The following is a 16,564-nucleotide window of genomic DNA, read 5'->3' as shown; positions in this document are numbered from 1 at the left end:
GAGTTGCTTCTCCCGGCGGCCCGCGCGGGCGGGGTGGGGCTGCGGAGTGCGGTGCGGCCTCGGGTGCTTTTGGCGGGAGGTGGCGGCGCGGTGCCGTGCGCCGTTGACGGGGAGTGGGGGCTTCGGAGCTGTCATCGTGGGCGCGTGGGCGACCCCGTCGCTGAAGAGGGGCGGAAGCTCGGAGCCGTGCCGGGAGCGGCACTGTGAGATAGGAACGTCGGGAGATTACAGCCGCAGCTGCTGCTCGTGGGCTGCTCGGGGTCCAGCGTGGCTTTGGTTTATTATTATTATTCCGAACAATTTGGGAGAAACTAGAAAACTCCTGTTTGGCGTGACAGTTTGGAAAGGGGAGGTGCAAGCACTTCAGAATCTGTCCCAGAAAGGTGTTGCACAACAGCGTAGCAAGATTTGGGGGGACGGGCTTGTCACCGTGGTTGCATCCGGCGCAGAAGCTGCACTTGCAGGGGCGCCATGTGGTCAGCAGATGAAATTGCTGAGTTGTGTTATGAGCATTATAGGACCAGACTCCCTAAGCAGGGAAAGCCAGATCCAAGCAGAGAATGGACTTTGCTGGCAGCTGTGGTCAAAGTGGAATCTGCAGCTAAAGGAGAGGGTTCTGCTGATGTGGGGAGCCTGCAGGGTGAGAACTGAGTTGTGCTTTGAAGCTGAGGGGCAGCGGTGAATTTGCGATAATTCTTTTTTTTTTTTTTTTTATCCTTCAGGATACCCATTTATTTATTTATTTTAAAATAACAAACGCACCCTTTCCTGTCTCATTTCTCTCTATTGTGAAATTCTTCTGGTAAGAGCTTTTACAATTTCTGTCTGAAAAAAGAGAGTTGCAGTGAAATACTGTTGTTCAGACTGCAACTAAGAAGGTGAAAGCCTGCATTCAGCTATTTAGTAAGCGATGAAAGACTGGGCAGGTCCTAGATACCTGCAGTAAAAGCATTGGTGCACTGTGCTTTTTCTGCTGTTGTTCCCCGTCATCATCTTTTCTTTAATTGGCACTTTCAAGTTGCTGTAATGCAGATTGTAACTCATAGTTCTTAGACATGAGGAGTCTTTTGCTGCTGCTCACTGCTGGTTGCCTAGTGTGTCATACCGATGCTAGTACCTGTACTTTGTGATCATGACACTGGTGGTTCTATCTACTGCGTTCAGTTCTATAGTTGGAACATCTCGCTGCCTGCCTCCCTGTACGTTGCCCTACTGTACCCATTCAGTCTTCTGTACCGTTTTAACAAAATAACTGCATGACAACAGTGCTTCTGGTGATAGTTGTCCAGTTTGTTTTCTTTTTCAGTAACCAAGGAGGTTGTTGCTCTCGGAACTGGAACAAAATGTATTGGACTAAACAAAATGAGAAAAACTGGTAAGCATTATGTAAAATCCAAGACTACATGTCTTAACTTCCTTCTTGGTGATGCCATAGAATCAATGAAGAATGTTCAAGGCATTGAAGTCGGTCTTCTGGATTGAAGCCAGAAGTCTGAGGCAATATAATGCAGTCTTTATCCGTAGCAAGCAGACAGGAGTTTGACAAAATAGTGGCCTTAAACGTTTGCTGCCTTGAAGGTGAATAAGTTTTGTGTGGAAAAGAGCAGTTTAGGTCCCAGATCTACTTACCCAAACATTTAATAGCTAAAAGCAGAACAAAACATAACTGAAGTTATTGTGCTTCTGTCACCTGGTGCAGTCTAGTTTTGTTGTTGTCCACTATGAAAGATACTTGCGGTGTTAAGGAAGGCGTGACACGAGAGGTACTAGCCAGCTCTTTCTTCTTTTCTACATATTCCATGACTCTGCAGTACCTGTATAAGACAGGTGACAACCAGTAGCTACAATTTCCAATTGTCTGTGTAGTGCCATAGCAGCTCTATAACACTTGCCCAAAAGGAAAGTTATCTTAAATCTGGACTCCTCCAATTTTTATTTTTTAATCTGAAACTGTGTTGATACAAAACTAATATATATCCATAGTATGGATTTTGCCTGGTTCACTCAGAACACTAAGAAGGTCAAGTTATTGCCTTCCTTACTTCAATCTTTACTGCTAAGACTTCCCCTTGGGACTTGCTACAGACTGAAAGGGAGTTTTGATCTCCTTTTGTAGTGATCGGATGTTTAAAATTGGTATTAGGTTATTCCAACCTATGTTAAACCCTTCAAATGCTAGCAAATCTGCTGAACCTTTCCCCTGTTCATTAATACTGTGTATTCTCATTTGGTTCTTGCATTAGGAGACATTCTGAATGACAGTCATGCAGAAATTGTGGCCAAAAGGAGCTTCCAGAGGTGAGACATGAACACGTGCTCTTATTCCGTGCTGCTTGAGGTTGTTTGTTGTGATGTAAAAAAAACTTCTAACTTACGTCTGAAATAGCCAGAAATGACAGCTTCAGGAATGAGAATGCTTATTTCTTCCTTGTTATTATAGAGACCCTTTACAAAGAAGTAGGATGTTATTTCATGTGATTTCAGTGTTGGCATTATGACTAGGTGTTGAAGGTAGCATTTCACTATTTCCACATACATTCCTATGTTTGCTTAGAATCACAGAATGGTTTCAGTTGGAAGGGCTTTTTAAAGGTCATCTAGTCCAACTCCACTGCAATGAAAAGGTAGGTCAGATTGCTCAGAGCCTGGTCCAGAGCTTTCTTCTTCAGTCTACCTCAAACAGAAGGTTTTCCATCCCTTGGATCATTTTTGTGGTCCTCCTCTGCATGCACTAACAGGTCCATGTTTCTCCTGTGCCAAGGACTTCCCATCTGGATACACAACTCCAGGTGAGGTTTCATCAGTACAGGGTAGAGGGACAGGACCACCTCCCTTGACCTGCTGGTCACAATTGTTTTGATGCAGCCCAGGATACAGTTGACTTTCTGGGCTGCAAGGGCACATTGCTGGCTCATGTTCAGCTTCCACTTTGATTTTTTGAACTTAGTAAGGTTTGCTTGGACCCATTCCTTGTGCCTGTCTAGGTTCCCCTGAATGGCATCCCTTTCCTTGGAGATGTCAACCACACAGCTTGGTGTTATTTGCAACCTTGCTGAGGGTACACTCAATTCTGTTGTCATTGATGAAGATGTTAAAGAGCCCTCATCCCAGTACTGAGGGACACCACTTGTCACCAGTCTCCATGCGGACATTGAACCATTGAACACCACTCTCTGGGTGTGATCTCACAACCAGTTCCTTGTCAACTGAACAGTCCACCAATAAACACGTATCTTTCCAATTTGGAGAGAAGAGTGTTATGGGCGGATTATGTCAAATGCCTACTGAAGTTTAGATAGATGACATCAGCGGCTCTTCCCTTATCTATTAATGCAATTAATGCCATCATAAAAAACAACAAGGTTGGTGAGGCAGGACCTGCTCTTGACGAAGTAATTCTGGTATCCTTTCTCATCTCCTTTTCTTCCACACGGCTTTGCATACCTTCCAGGGGGATCTGCTCAATGATATTTCCTGTGGAAAGCGTGGGGAAGCTGGTTCATGGGACTAAGGTGGCAGAAGCAAATATCTGACTTTCTGTAGTTTTTTTTTGCTTGTGGTACTAATAGGGATGGGAGGGTGGTTGGACTAGATGATCTTGCAGGTCGTTTCCAACCTTGTGATTTTGTGATTTTGCTACTAAACTGGTTCTTATAGTCTGTTCTTAAACTGGTTCTTATAGAGTGTCAGGGCTGGTAATAAGTAGAGTGGTAGGAGTAGGTCCTGCCTGTGCAATGTGAGGAGGTAGTTAACTGTTCTGAATTTAACCCTTTGAGCTCTCATTAAGGTTGTAGTGGTTTGCTTGTTTATGGAGTATGTCAGGATGCTCTCTGACTACAGAAGCATAACTGATTGGCTCCTCAAATACATGATCAGGAATGAGCAAACAGTACTGGACATACAAGTTTTGTCATTTTTACCATGCATCAAAAGTGAAACAAATGGTTCTTGGAAACTTTCTGTCTAACAGGTATCTTCTCCATCAAATGCGCCTGGCAACTTCCTACCAACAATGCAGCATCTTTATTCCAGGAGCTGAAACTGGGAAATGGAAACTCAAACCAAATATCGTATTTATTTTCTTCTGTAGTCATACCCCGTGTGAGTATTTAGGAGTGAACCAATTTCATGATTCCCAAGCGTAAGAAACAGAAAAGATTTTACTTTTTCCAGGCTTTCCGGAGTAAGAGTAAGGTGGTAGGCAGTTCATGTCAACGCTATCAGTACGTGCCCTGAGAGGTACTTGACTGGGCTTCCACAGATATGTTTGGCATTTTATTTCACTGGATATGATCCGTGAGAACTCATTAAACCCAATAAACTGCTCACTGTATGGTGGGATGTTTGGCTTCCAGTAATGAAAATGTTAGACATCCTGTCATATTTCTTGATCACTTTACTTTAAATGTTTTAAATTGTTTTCCTGGACTCAGATTCCTATGGACAAAAAAAAAAAAAAAAAAGGGCATTTACTACAGTTCCTGTAAATAAATAAATACTCCTGTCCTGCTATGTCTCTCCACCCATCTTATGGAATGGAATGCAACCCATCTTATGGAATGGAATGCATCCTTTTGTTTTGTTACAAAAGACACTCCTGGAACGTTTGGAAAAAAACCCAACAAAACTAATGAGTGAAAAGAAACTAAAAACCATGGCACCGCAACGGAGATAAAGGCCTGTTGGCAAAACATAGGAATGCCACTTCTCAGCTGCTCAGATTCCTTGTGTGCTCTTTCAACCATTAGTCTGTTACCAAAGCAGAGTACTCTCTAAATGTCCCATCAGTATTTAACAGTGAGTTAGTACAGACACGTTACATTTTCGTAAATTTCATGTCATTGCTGGTATAGGCTGTAATTATTTTCTTCATTAATGCAAGATAAGAACAGAATCTACCATCTTCAAGTTTAATAGTAACTTCCTGACTTACTATCCTCACATGCTTCCCAGGTTTTTGGCTTTTTTTTTTTTTTTTTTTTTTTTTTTTGCTTTAAACTCATCCTGGAATTTTGGTTTTGAGCTTGTTTTAGTGACGTAAATTATGATTTCCATTCTAATTTGGTAGTGTTTTCTTTATTATTTTGGGGGTTGTATCATTTGGTTTTCCTGCAGATTTTTCACACTGATCATTGTATTACAGTCATTATAATTTTTTTTGAGTACAAATTTGTGAAAACTAGTAGTAGCCATAACATTGCTTTGATCTGTTAAGCTCATATGAGACACCTGTTTGGCTAACTTTGATGTTCATTCTTCTCTAGGTGGTGATGCTTCTATTATTCCAATTAGAGGAACAGAGAACCATCTTTCTAAATCAGTGAATGGACGTGATGTAACTGGACAGTCAGTGTTGTGCAGTAGTAACCATGATCATAGGGGCCCAGAAGATAAAAGGAAATCAGAGAAGATGGCAGGTAGTCATATAATCAAGAGAATGAAGAATGCTGATGGTGGATTTTTTTCCACGATCACTGAGGACGTGGCTATTCAGCAAGTATTTGTGAAACCAGAAGGCAGCGTGAGTCCAGAGTGCTGTGAATGTTCTGAAGAGATGCAGGCAGCTAACAAGAAGACCAACATTGACAAACTGAAGGCAGTAGACGTTTATAGAACTGGAGCAAAATGTGTACCTGGAGAGCTGAGTGACGCACTAATACCTGGCATAGAGTATCACTGTGTAGGGTTATTACGGGTGAAGCCGGGTCGTGGGGATAGAACATGCTCCATGTCATGCAGCGATAAACTGGCTCGCTGGAATGTGTTGGGATGTCAAGGAGCCCTTCTGATGCATTTCCTGCAGTATCCAGTGTATTTGTCAGCAGTTATAGTGGGGAAGTGTCCATACAGCCAAGAAGCTATGCAGAGAGCAATTATTGAAAGGTATGCGCTCTACACTGGAAGTTGGGTAGCTTGTATAGAAATTGAGTTATGGAAGACAACTTGTGCAGATATCCAAACTGAGCACCAGAGTCACTTGCAGAACGTGTGGACTTCGAAAATTCACTTTTTAAGAAAGTAGCCCTGTGTAGATGACTTCTGCTGACCAAAGTACTGATTAGACTTGAAGGTGTATAAAACAATTCATTAGATTCAGGATCTGCTTGATTATTCCTTTGTGGAACATTGAGAGGTTGTTACCTGCCCGAGCTTTTCTAGAAGCAGAAAGTAAAGCCTGAAAGAACACAGGTTTGGGATATTTTTAGCATAGTAAAGCTGAATTTTTCTCACTGTCTTCCAGAATTTATTTTATCAAAGAAGGTCAAGCAGAGCTTGTAATTTATTCAGTTGCCTATACTCAGGATATTCTCAATAATCCTCCAAGTCCTCTTTTATAGAGATGAGTTGGTGAGCAAAAGCAGCTTTTGTCTCTTCTAGGTAACTGAATAGTAGAGTCCTCAATACATTCCTAAAGTTGCAAATGTCTGAATAATGAATTCCTTGAATTGAATTAAGCTCCCAAGTACTTCTGTCCTGAAGACAAGTCTGTATAGTAACTGTTGTGTCACATTCTGAACCACTGAGCAGCTGGGGAAAGGACCCGGTCAGCCCTGGGAGCACAGGTGAAGCAGTTCAGCTGTGGGGCCAGAAGGGACGGAGCCTGGCTGCAGCTCTTAGACCTCATTGAAGGGCTGATTTGCCACGGGGGAAGGGGCTCTGGCTGGAGATCCCTCCTTGGTGAAGCTCTCCTCTGTAAACCTGGAATCTTCAGATACAGGGAGCAGTTTCTTCCCTTCCTTTATACCACCTCTATTGTGCCAGTCCTTTCATCAGCAAACCTCTGTTGTGACACCTTTCCCATTTGTATTGGTCTGTGCAATTGCTACACGGTCTCTCCTACAAGGCAATGAATGAGCACTTTGGTAGACTTTCTGCACACTTTCATATGTGGGTGTTTTAGGAAGGTGCTGGTTTTATGTTGCTTTTCAGAGTTTTCTTTGCTGAATTTAAAATAACATACTGAGGAATATTTTTTTGTTGGTTTCTGTTTTCACCATTTTGTTATTTAGTCCCAGGAGTAGAAAATAAATACTGTGACTTTGCCACGTGACTACTCACCCTGTAATTAATTTCATTTTTGTGAGTTTGCTGCTAATTTTTAAGAGCTCAGATGTTTAAAGGTTGCAGAAATAGTGCCTGACCAGCTACTTAATAAATACAGTCTGAAAACTGACTTTGCAAAGTACATCTGATAAGATGACCCTTAGCTTTAATTCATTGCTGCTTTATGTGAATACTACAATAGTTAAACATACACAGTTTTTTTCCTCCTCAAGTGATTCACAGAATCACAGAATTGTATGGGTTAGATGGGACCTCTAGGGATCATCAAGTCCAACCCCAAATTCTAATAACATTTATTGAGTGCTTGTGAAGGTAACAGTGCTGAGGTTGTATATGGAACTTTCTAGTCTTTGATTAAGAACCTTCAGGTTTGTAAAAATGTTGTTAATGTAGTGTGGTTGACTGTGTAAATAATTTCTGATTGTTTTTTTCATTTTGATTGCAGAATTATATTGCAGTTTTTATTTTGCCTGTCTTCTATGGATTTGTCCTAGCTTTAAACTGTATCTACATTAAAATTGGTTCATTGTAGTTTATGTAGGGTGGACAAGGTCTTACTAAACTATGTGGCTGTTTTTTTCATAGCCTAAACAGATACTGTTTAGAAGGGGGAAATGTCCCCAGATCTTCTTACCTCTGTTTTTCAGCTTGCATTCAGTTCTGTTTTAAAATGCAACGCATTTTAGATTGTGAAACTAAATCGTGCAGAATCTGCTTGTCCTGGAGTACAATTCTTGAAACTGCTTGCATTTCTCCATGTTTATTTAGGTGTCGGCACATCTCTTTGTTACCAGATGGTTTTCGCACTCAGGAGGTTCAGTTGCTGCAGTCAGACCTTCAGTTTGAACATAGCCGTCAGGCCATCCAACAAGGTCAGATGAGCAGCAAAAGAAAACTGGTTCCCTGTAGCGCAGGTGAGTGAACGTGGGCTGGTTGTGTAATGGCATGCAAAGGGCCGAATGTAAATTGGGTGGATTTGGTGATGCTCTGTAAAATGTGGCATTGTTCACTGGCAGTGCTGGAGGCAAAGCGTGGTTTACAGCAGTAGAATAATTTGAAGACAGCACTGGAAAGTGCTTAGAGGAAAGCAGAGGCAGAGCATGAGCTGAGAATTTGTAGGAATATATAATCTAAAGAAAGGCAAAAAATAACTAGCCAATTCAAAAATTTTGAGGGTGAAAAGAAAAATATTGAGACTTCTTGTTTTAATTAGCTTTACCTTCTTCTCGATCAATAGAAAATTTGCCATATTGAAGTGTGCTTTTAAACTCTCCAGAAATTTTTGAATGTAGAAGGAATGCAGGAGAGCATAGCATAAAGGTTTTATAAGTTTGTAAGTTTATTTATTTATAAGTTCTTTGAGATGTTGCCTTTTTTTTTTTCATCGTAATGAATTAATGTGCAAATCACGTTGTAATTTAGCAGTGTGGTCTTGTTTTTGGTGGAGGAAGGAGGGGGAGGGAACTGATGGTGTGTGTGAGGTTAAGCAGTTTTTCAAAACTTCAACTGCTATTGTACTTGGAGATACCCTGTGATTGGAACAGACCTGATCATAAAACAGCATAGAAATAAAGAGCTCCTCTGTGGAATTCACAGATGCCTCAATTTGTAATTACCTGTAGGTGCCAATAAGGGAAAGATTTTTATACTGGGACTTGGGAAATAAAATCCATCATTGAAAAGTGGTGTGAATTAACTAAGCAAAAATAGTCTGTGGCAACCTGTGTCTAAATGTACTAAATCTAAAAAAAGTATTTTTTTAGTATTTTTGTATGGTTACTTAGGTCACTATGTAAGGAGTTGGTGAATATTAAACTGTTTTGCATGTATGAAATATACTAGATTGAGTTTTTCACGTAGCAATGAAAATCAAAATTAAATCTAAATTCATAGTTCTTAAGCTGGATATTGAGATGTGCTGGATAGGTACATTGCAGCTAGTATTTCTAAGAAGAACATGTTCAACTTAATATTTTGAAGTCTGCAATATCTAGAAAGAAATGGGGAAAAATAGAGAAAGTTTTGAATTTCAAGTCAGTTTTAATCTACTTTCTGGAGTTTGATGTCCTCTAAACAACTTATTTTTTAGATATTCTATACAGGGATTGTTTAATATTTGTGTATTTTATGTTATTTGACATTATGTAGGGATTTCACTTTTGTGGAGTACTGCAGCACTAAATCACCTAAGTCACAGCATAAGTACAGTTTGCATCAAGCAGAGCATAGCAACTGTAGCTGACAGCTGAATCACAATACATTACTGGTCTGCGTAATGTATAATGCTTTATATTATGTAGTTCTTGAGTATCTCGAATGGCAGGATGGCATCATAAGAGAAGCTGTGAAAATTCTCTTTAGACTTCATGTACATGCAGCTGTTTCACCCATTAGGAAGAGAGAGGAATGAGAGAGTTTAGGGAGCAGAAATTTCCTCAAGGCAGTAGATGTTGAAGATACTACTGTTCAGTTAGAGAGGGGCAGGCTGGGCATGTCAGTTTTGTTTCTGCAAACGTGTTTCTTCTGATGTTTGGTAGTTATTTATAAGGCTGTGAGGTGGGACATGCCAAGCTTCAGCCTGCAGAGCACTACAGGTTAAGATGGTAATCAGGTGTCAGGATAGGGGAAGAGCATAATGTTGTTGGCACTTGTTATCTCTTCCACCAAAGTATTTTTGTTTGACTATAAGCTAGTAACTTTTTTCACAGATGATGACTATGTACATTTGGTATGTGTCAATTATGACACATGAAGAGCAATTTAGAGGATACACAAAATAATAAGGAAAACAAAGGATGACTGGTAAAGGTATAAAGGTAGGCTGGTAGTTTGCAGACTGATGTGCAGCTGCCATCTAACTTGGAAGTTTCTTCATACTTTGTCTAGACTGGATGTACCAAAGAGAATAGAATCCTTCTAAAAAGGAGACAATGGTGAAGCTGTAGGCTGAATGTTTAAAGAGGCATGGATTCTTAAAGGAGCTGATGAAGATGAAGAGTAAAAGTGTGTGTGTATTTGTTTTTATTACTGCTTTTCTAATCGGAGTTTACCTGTGTACCCAAGAGAAACACAGTCCTCTTTCTATTTGTCTTAATTACTTTGGGAGAGTAGCGTGGTGTCATGTGAACTCAGAAAATTGAGGGAATGGTTAAGTCTTGTTTCTAAGAGTGTCTCCCTTGTTCTCAATCTTCTGTTCCCAGCTATCAGTTGGAGTGCAGTTCCAGAGCGACCTCTGGATGTCACCTCAGATGGCTTTCGGCAAGGAACTACAAAGAAAGGGATTGGAAGCTCTCAGAGCAGGTTTGAGAATGCTGTGATATCTAGATGCACGTATTTTACCTTTTAGCCTCTCCTTTAGGTCACTGTGGTGCGTGATGCATTGTTGGAGCAGAAACTTAAGGAGTGGGAATAAGTAAATATTGTGTAAGGGAGGGAAAGTGAGAGGAACTCACTTTCTTCAAGGGCTTTAGGGGCTGAGAAGTTTCCTGTGTCTTGCTTGTCGCTGTTAATAAAGAAAAACATTAACAGTGTTGCTGTGGAACTGTGATGGTTTTTTATTAAAAGACAGCTTATTTATTGGCAAAGCTAGCAGAGCTTTTACTTTGTAACTTTTAGAGACTGAAGGAAGTGAGCCTGTTGCAGGACTTCTTTAGTTGTTGCAGATTTCTCTTTCTGTAAGAGCTTTTGTAGTAAAAGATACTACATAAGGAATAAATAAATAAGGAATTTGTAGACTTACTACAGGGGGGTTGCTTAATAATAAACATTTTGTATTTCTATCCTCATTTCTTCTTCAAGGAATCTCAGAGTGATTGGTGGAAAATGTTGCTTGTTGGTCTGTTTTCCTCCATGTGAAATACTAGATAATTACTAGATAATGCTAAATGTTCTCTGCAAACTGTCAGAGTGCTACCTGGGACAGTTGGGATAATTCAGCTTTTTTGTGTGTAACATCTAAATCAAGAGTTTAAAAAAAAAAAAATTAGTGGGCAGCTCAGATGGGGTGGGAAGCGTTAAGGGGGGGGAGATTGAGCTGTGGTATCTGCAGCTCATTTTAGGATTGGGCAGAGGCATTTTGCCCTGACAGGGCTGACACTGAAGGAACTAATAGGTGAAAGTGCATTTCTTATCTTGTTGCTTTTTTTTTTTTTCCCCATCAGATCAAAGATCTGTAAAGTGGAACTCTTCCATGAATTCCAAAAGCTGGTGACAAGCATTTCAAAGGAGAGCTTACCAGACACTCTCCGGTAAATACATTCTCATCATATCTTTAAGAGTGAGAAGTTATTTTCATGAGGTTCGGGAACACTGCTGATCCCAGGCTCTGCCAATCAGTGTCACCTGAGATAAATCTACTGTTAAAATTTGAGACTTGAATAATATGTCATATCCCTGATGGGTTAGGAAGTCTTTTTGTTTTAAATTACCTTGTTGGATAAACAGCTCATGTATTAATGAGAGAAAAGAAGCTGCAGGTTGTTTCTGTGCGAAGGCTTACTGTTTTTGAACTGATGTGTTCTTTTTCTGATCACAGAGCCTTGTCATTCTCTAGATGTGCTGTTTTCTGGACCCCTCTGTAAGCCTTTCCAATCTGTTATCTTGGCAGAATTTTTTTTTCCCCCTTGAGTCGAAGCAATCTTGTCCAATGTCAGTGAGCAACTGGGAGAGGGGGAGCAAAGAGGGAGGTGAGAGGAAGGAGGTAGGATTTTCTGGAAGTGTGAGCTGCTACCACTTACCTTCAGCATGGGATTCAAAGCCTCTGTCCTCAAATGGTTCTGTGATTATTGATATCTCACTGGTGTTTAAGCAATTATATTAGATGCCATCTCTTTCTCCTTCATAATAAGAGTTTGAATAAAATTTTTTTAGTCAAATGTATGCAAAAATCTTTGTTCATCAAAGCATGTGATGGAGCAGGAGCTAGTGAGATGAGATAAAGCTGGAGCAAATAAAAGAACCCATGCAAAATAAATAAAAATAGAAGGTATGTGTGACTGGGAGCAGGGGAAATAGGCCATCTCTTCCTTTCATTAGCACTAAGACACCAGGGAAGATAAACTCAGCCATAGTAAGTGCACCCTCAATCTTTAATTATTAGGTTTTACTTGGTTTTAAGTTTTGTGAATTACAGATTGCAGTTATCTTCTGTGTATTTAAAAGCTTCAATGTCAACATGACCTATGTTGTTGAAATGGTTTTAATTGATGCTGTGTGGAGAGGCACATTTTCTTCTTAATTCAGTTTAAAATTATCACTCTCTTTTGCAAAGGAGTTGCTTGTGGCTTACATCACTGTTTTCTGCCAACATAGCATGACCTGATTCACTGTTGAGTAGCTGCCTCCTTGTGCTGATCTCGTGCTCCTTACATAAAGTCACTTCACCTCAGGCCTCTTCTTGAGTTCAGTGGCTTTGTAATTTCCTTTGGCATTTTTGTCCTTTATTATTTTTCTGTCTTGTCTTCTGATAAAGTGCAGATGACTTGCACATGTGGCATTATTTTTAGGCTGCACAGGCTCTGTTTGCACAGTAGAGGTGCTGGCTCACCACCCAACTTGTCCAGTTGCTTTTTTATTTTTTTTTTTCAGGACTTCATTTAACTCTTCTCTAATTTACTTTTGTTCACTGCTAAGATACTGGGGCAGTTAAAGCTTTGCAGTGAACTAATGTAGGTGATTATGATGATCTTTTGTTTTCTTTTTTCCTATATGTAAATCTGCTTCTGCTTTTTTGACCCTCTCTCTGATTCTTCACATCTCTTCTGAGGATCAGCATGGGCAGTGTTAAATTGGAACAAGCCGAGAGCCTGCTTGGGGCAGAATGCTTGAAATTGCTGGTGTATAAATCCATCTCTCTGGTTTGGTTTTTGGTTGGTTGTTTTTTTTTTTTTAGCTACAGCAGCCAGACTGCTGCCTCATTCGGTTCTCTTACTGGTTCCATCTCAGCTGCTGCATCACTTTCATGTTATCATTCCTTTGATAATGAGTATGGAAAAATGTGTCATGAGGAGCAACTCAGTTTTCTTCTTACTTTCTACTGTAATATTTTCATGAAGGAGGTCAATTGGAATAATTAAGTTAGACAAATCCCTTATGTGTGTTACTTAAATTGGGTCAGACTGCTGGATGTGTACTGAAGAACCATTCAGTTGCCAGCAGATTTAGGAAAGAAAAAAAAAATAGAACAAAACAGCATTCAGGGAAATGAGGTAGGCATCAATCTTTATCTTGGCTTAGCAACTGACTGAAAAATGTCTGTGTAATGCATATGTACCTGTGTGTATATGTCTGTATGCATCAGCATCTACAGTACATGCAAGGAAAATAGGTGTTTCACCTTTAACAAGATTAAGTTAGCTCAAAAATCTGTGTACTGTAATTCTTTTTTGATCTTTGACCATGCTAGAATGTACAGGTAACTGTTCTGAAGATGTAAACAGCATCTGACATCAGCTATTCTAGAGTAAAGGACAAATACAAGTCATGGCCTGAATTTACAGTGAAGGACAGCATCAAAATCTTAAACATCTTGGAAGCACTTTAAGTATAGGAAGTGTGGTAGTGTAATGATTTCTTCCCAAAGAAAGTGTCGGTCATCACCCTTGAGTATGAAGCACACAACTCCTGATCGGAACTGGTTAAGGTCCACAGTCCTTGGAGCTGTGTTGTTCCCTGAGCTCTGCTTATGCAGATAATTGCTGGTCTTTTAGCTCTTCAGTGATGCCCTTGAAGCACAGTTTGTGCAGGCAGGTTTGTCAGAGTGCACACAAGAGAAGTTGTGGGTGCCCCATCCCTGGAAGTGTTCAAGGACAGGCTGGATGGAGCCGTGGCAGCCTGCTCTAGTGGAAGAGGGCTGTAACTTAGATAATCCCTTCCAATCCAAATCATTCTATGATCTGTACATCTCCTGTGTTCAGCAGTGGCACATAGGCAAGTTCACAGCCTTCCATTTTCCAGCCCTAAGGTCTTTAGGATAGGTAATATATCATGGTTTGCTGTGCGTATCACACTGTTATAACAGAAGGCTGAAAGACTGAATTATAGTTTCTGGTCAATCTGCTGGTATTTTGGGTGGTGGTGGTGACTGTGGTGCTCCTTTTTCTGGAGCCTAGCGCCCTGCTCCACAGACCTCTTGCATTAGGCTTCCTTACAGCAGTTTGGCTCCTCTTTCTTGAGGAAGGTCGTGTTGCCCATGATATCCCCTTCATATTGGGTTGAATTTATAAACATTTTGTCTCATGCAGCTGATGCCATTCAGCAAAGGGAGAAGAGGCTGGCAAAAGTGCAAGGAAATGAACGAAGTCCTGATGAAACTGTTTTAGAGGTGTTTGTGTTCTCTTTTCTCACTGGTGATCAGATACCATGAACTTGTAATTCTGTCTTCTGAAAATTGATGCATTCAGCAGAGTAACTACTGGTTCTGAGATTGCAGGGAATGGGTGCTACATGAGGAGAGGGAGCAGAGCACCAAGACTGAGCCTCTTAACGCTTTAAGGAGATGATTTGGTGTGGGTGTGTGTGTGTGTATTTAACTTTAATCTCGCTCTTTCCCATTATTTTATGTTGGAAGACTCTTCTTCCCTATCCCCTTCCCTGCCAACCAGCAATCACAGCTGTTCTAGCAAAATATTAAAGCACCCATCTTTATCCACCTTTTCTACTTTGCATCAGCATTTCTTATTACCATGAAAGTTCTCTGTAATATATTGTCACAAAGGCACTGGTAACTTCTGTTGCTGAAGAGTGTGTATGAAGCGTGACAGACAAGTTTTTTTTCTTGTATAAGAATCCTGACAGTGTCTGAAAACACTGGTTTCCTAAAGGCCTTGGTCTCTCTAGGTTTCCCTAGTGACGTGCAGAATCAAACTCTGTAACCCAAGTGAGATTACAAAGCAGGTACAGTTTATTCAGAAGACTAGAAGAACAGGAGAATTTCATTTAGTGGCATGGAAAAGCTCATAGGACATTATCGTGTTCTTACGTGTTTGGTTGCTTTTTTCATTTTGTGACTATATATCTAAAAGAGTAATATAAGAATTGTCATTGCTGTGTGTTTTCTGTCAGGATGAAGACTCTGGAAACCTACTTGGACTACAAGGAAGCTGCATTAAATTATCAAGAAGCCTGGAAGGCACTGCGTAGCCAGGCACTGCTGGGCTGGATCAAGAATGCCCAGGAGTATCTGCTCTTCACATGAGAATAAAAGCAGCTATGTAAATCCAGCAGTAAGCCATGGAACACAGCAGATACCTCTGCTGGTTGAGGGATGCAAAAAATATCCTCTAGTTCCTATGCCAAAGGAAGACAGAACTGAAAAGGGAAGCGATTTAGAGAACTCATTGTTTTGATTGATCTGAAGCCTCCTTTTTATTAAATATAGGAAAGGATCATTGCATACTTAATTCTGAGCTGCATGAAACAATTCAAAACAAAGGAAGCAGTGATGTGCTATCCTCTGTTTCTTGGTATTATAATCTATCAGAGTCCACTATAATGGAAGTGACATTAACTAAAATTGGAGCAGTGCTATGGAAGAGGCTGCTGCTGTGAAACTTCAGTGCTTGTTTTTCTTCTACTCTTCATAACACTGAGGTTGTTCTTGTGATGCTGGGACAACCTAATGTGTAGTAAGTCGTATATTTTATAACTCTTGTCTTTCCTTGTGTGGAAGAATTTTCTGTCCCTCCAGGCCCATTGCTCCTAACTGGAAGTAGTTGTTTTCAGGGGTCTTCCTCTGGAAGTCCTTTGTATCAGCTACTGTTGTGACAAGGACCCAGAGCAGAAGCAAAAGAGCGCTGGGGATAAAGCTGTCAAATAACACTGTTCATGGTATTCTGTGCATGTCTCATGATTTCAGTACCACACCACGTGCCCTTCATTTGTTGTGCTTCTGTGTACAGGAAAGACACTTCCTAATTCTGTGCAGTTCCAGGCAAACATTTACATACACTTCGGTGTTTCAAGCATGGGTCATTCTTGCTTTTTGTTTTTCCTCCTTCAGTGATACTTCATTAAAAGCAGAAATGCCTTAGTGATTTATGTCAGTGTTTCCTGGTAAATGTTTGTTAAAAAGCCCCACCAAGGTGGGGACAGCAAGTAGTCTCTGGCAATCTTTTCCTTTATGCTTGATTAACAACTAACATCTGAATGGTAGAACAATCCACATTGCTTGCCTGGGGGAGGATGAATGGGTAATTCTCAAACTTTGTCCAAATTATTGCCGTCTGTGAGCAAGTTCAGGACTGCATGACTGATACTGAGCATACTTTCTGTGCCTTTTCTCTTGTAACTTATTACTCCTAATGTTTGGACGATGCAATGGCGGGGTGAAAGAAGTAATTAATTTACAACTTAAAAATTGTTTAGTTATTGGAGTGTTTTGTTCTTTAGTGTTTTAACTGTTTTGTATTTGAAAAATGGGCACAGCAGTTCTCAAATCAGCTTTTACTGTCAACCTGCAGAGCTGCATATGGAATTGGAAGGTGGGTAGCAGAGATCACGT

At 40.5% G+C, this 16,564-nt stretch overlaps 1 protein-coding gene across 2 annotated transcripts; it reads left to right on the top strand.

Moving 5' to 3' along the window:
- Positions 1-150: 150 nt before the first annotated feature.
- On the top strand, positions 151-16,101 carry ADAT1 (adenosine deaminase tRNA specific 1). 2 transcript variants are annotated; one of them, XM_052686352.1, is made up of 9 exons: positions 160-640; positions 1,307-1,375; positions 2,244-2,298; positions 3,971-4,101; positions 5,265-5,883; positions 7,834-7,979; positions 10,266-10,365; positions 11,226-11,312; positions 15,127-16,101. In XM_052686352.1, exons 1-9 carry the CDS (start codon positions 472-474, stop codon positions 15,257-15,259), a joined length of 1,509 nt encoding a protein of 502 aa, XP_052542312.1. In that variant the 5' UTR covers positions 160-471; the 3' UTR covers positions 15,260-16,101. The 2 variants fall into 2 exon arrangements, with proteins under 2 accessions (XP_052542313.1, XP_052542312.1); XM_052686353.1 differs by lacking the exons at positions 10,266-10,365; positions 11,226-11,312; positions 15,127-16,101 and adding an exon at positions 9,952-9,989 and having other exon boundaries at positions 151-640.
- The last annotated feature ends 463 nt before the right edge of the window (positions 16,102-16,564 follow it).

The sequence above is a fragment of the Tympanuchus pallidicinctus genome, unplaced genomic scaffold (assembly GCF_026119805.1).
Source record: "Tympanuchus pallidicinctus isolate F22 unplaced genomic scaffold, pur_lepc_1.0 scaffold22, whole genome shotgun sequence".
Classification (NCBI taxonomy): domain Eukaryota; kingdom Metazoa; phylum Chordata; class Aves; order Galliformes; family Phasianidae; genus Tympanuchus; species Tympanuchus pallidicinctus.
Note: the sequence above shows the minus strand (reverse complement) of the source record. Positions and strands in the feature narration are given on the sequence as shown.

Bases quoted from the DNA above. Each gene is read 5' to 3' on its own strand.
- ADAT1 (XM_052686352.1), top strand. From the start codon at position 472: ATGTGGTCAGCAGATGAAATTGCTGAGTTGTGTTATGAGCATTATAGG. The intron at 4,102-5,264 runs GTGAGTATTTAG...ATTCTTCTCTAG, and splicing joins CTTCTGTAGTCATACCCCGT to GTGGTGATGCTTCTATTATT. The intron at 11,313-15,126 runs GTAAATACATTC...GTTTTCTGTCAG, and splicing joins AGCTTACCAGACACTCTCCG to GATGAAGACTCTGGAAACCT.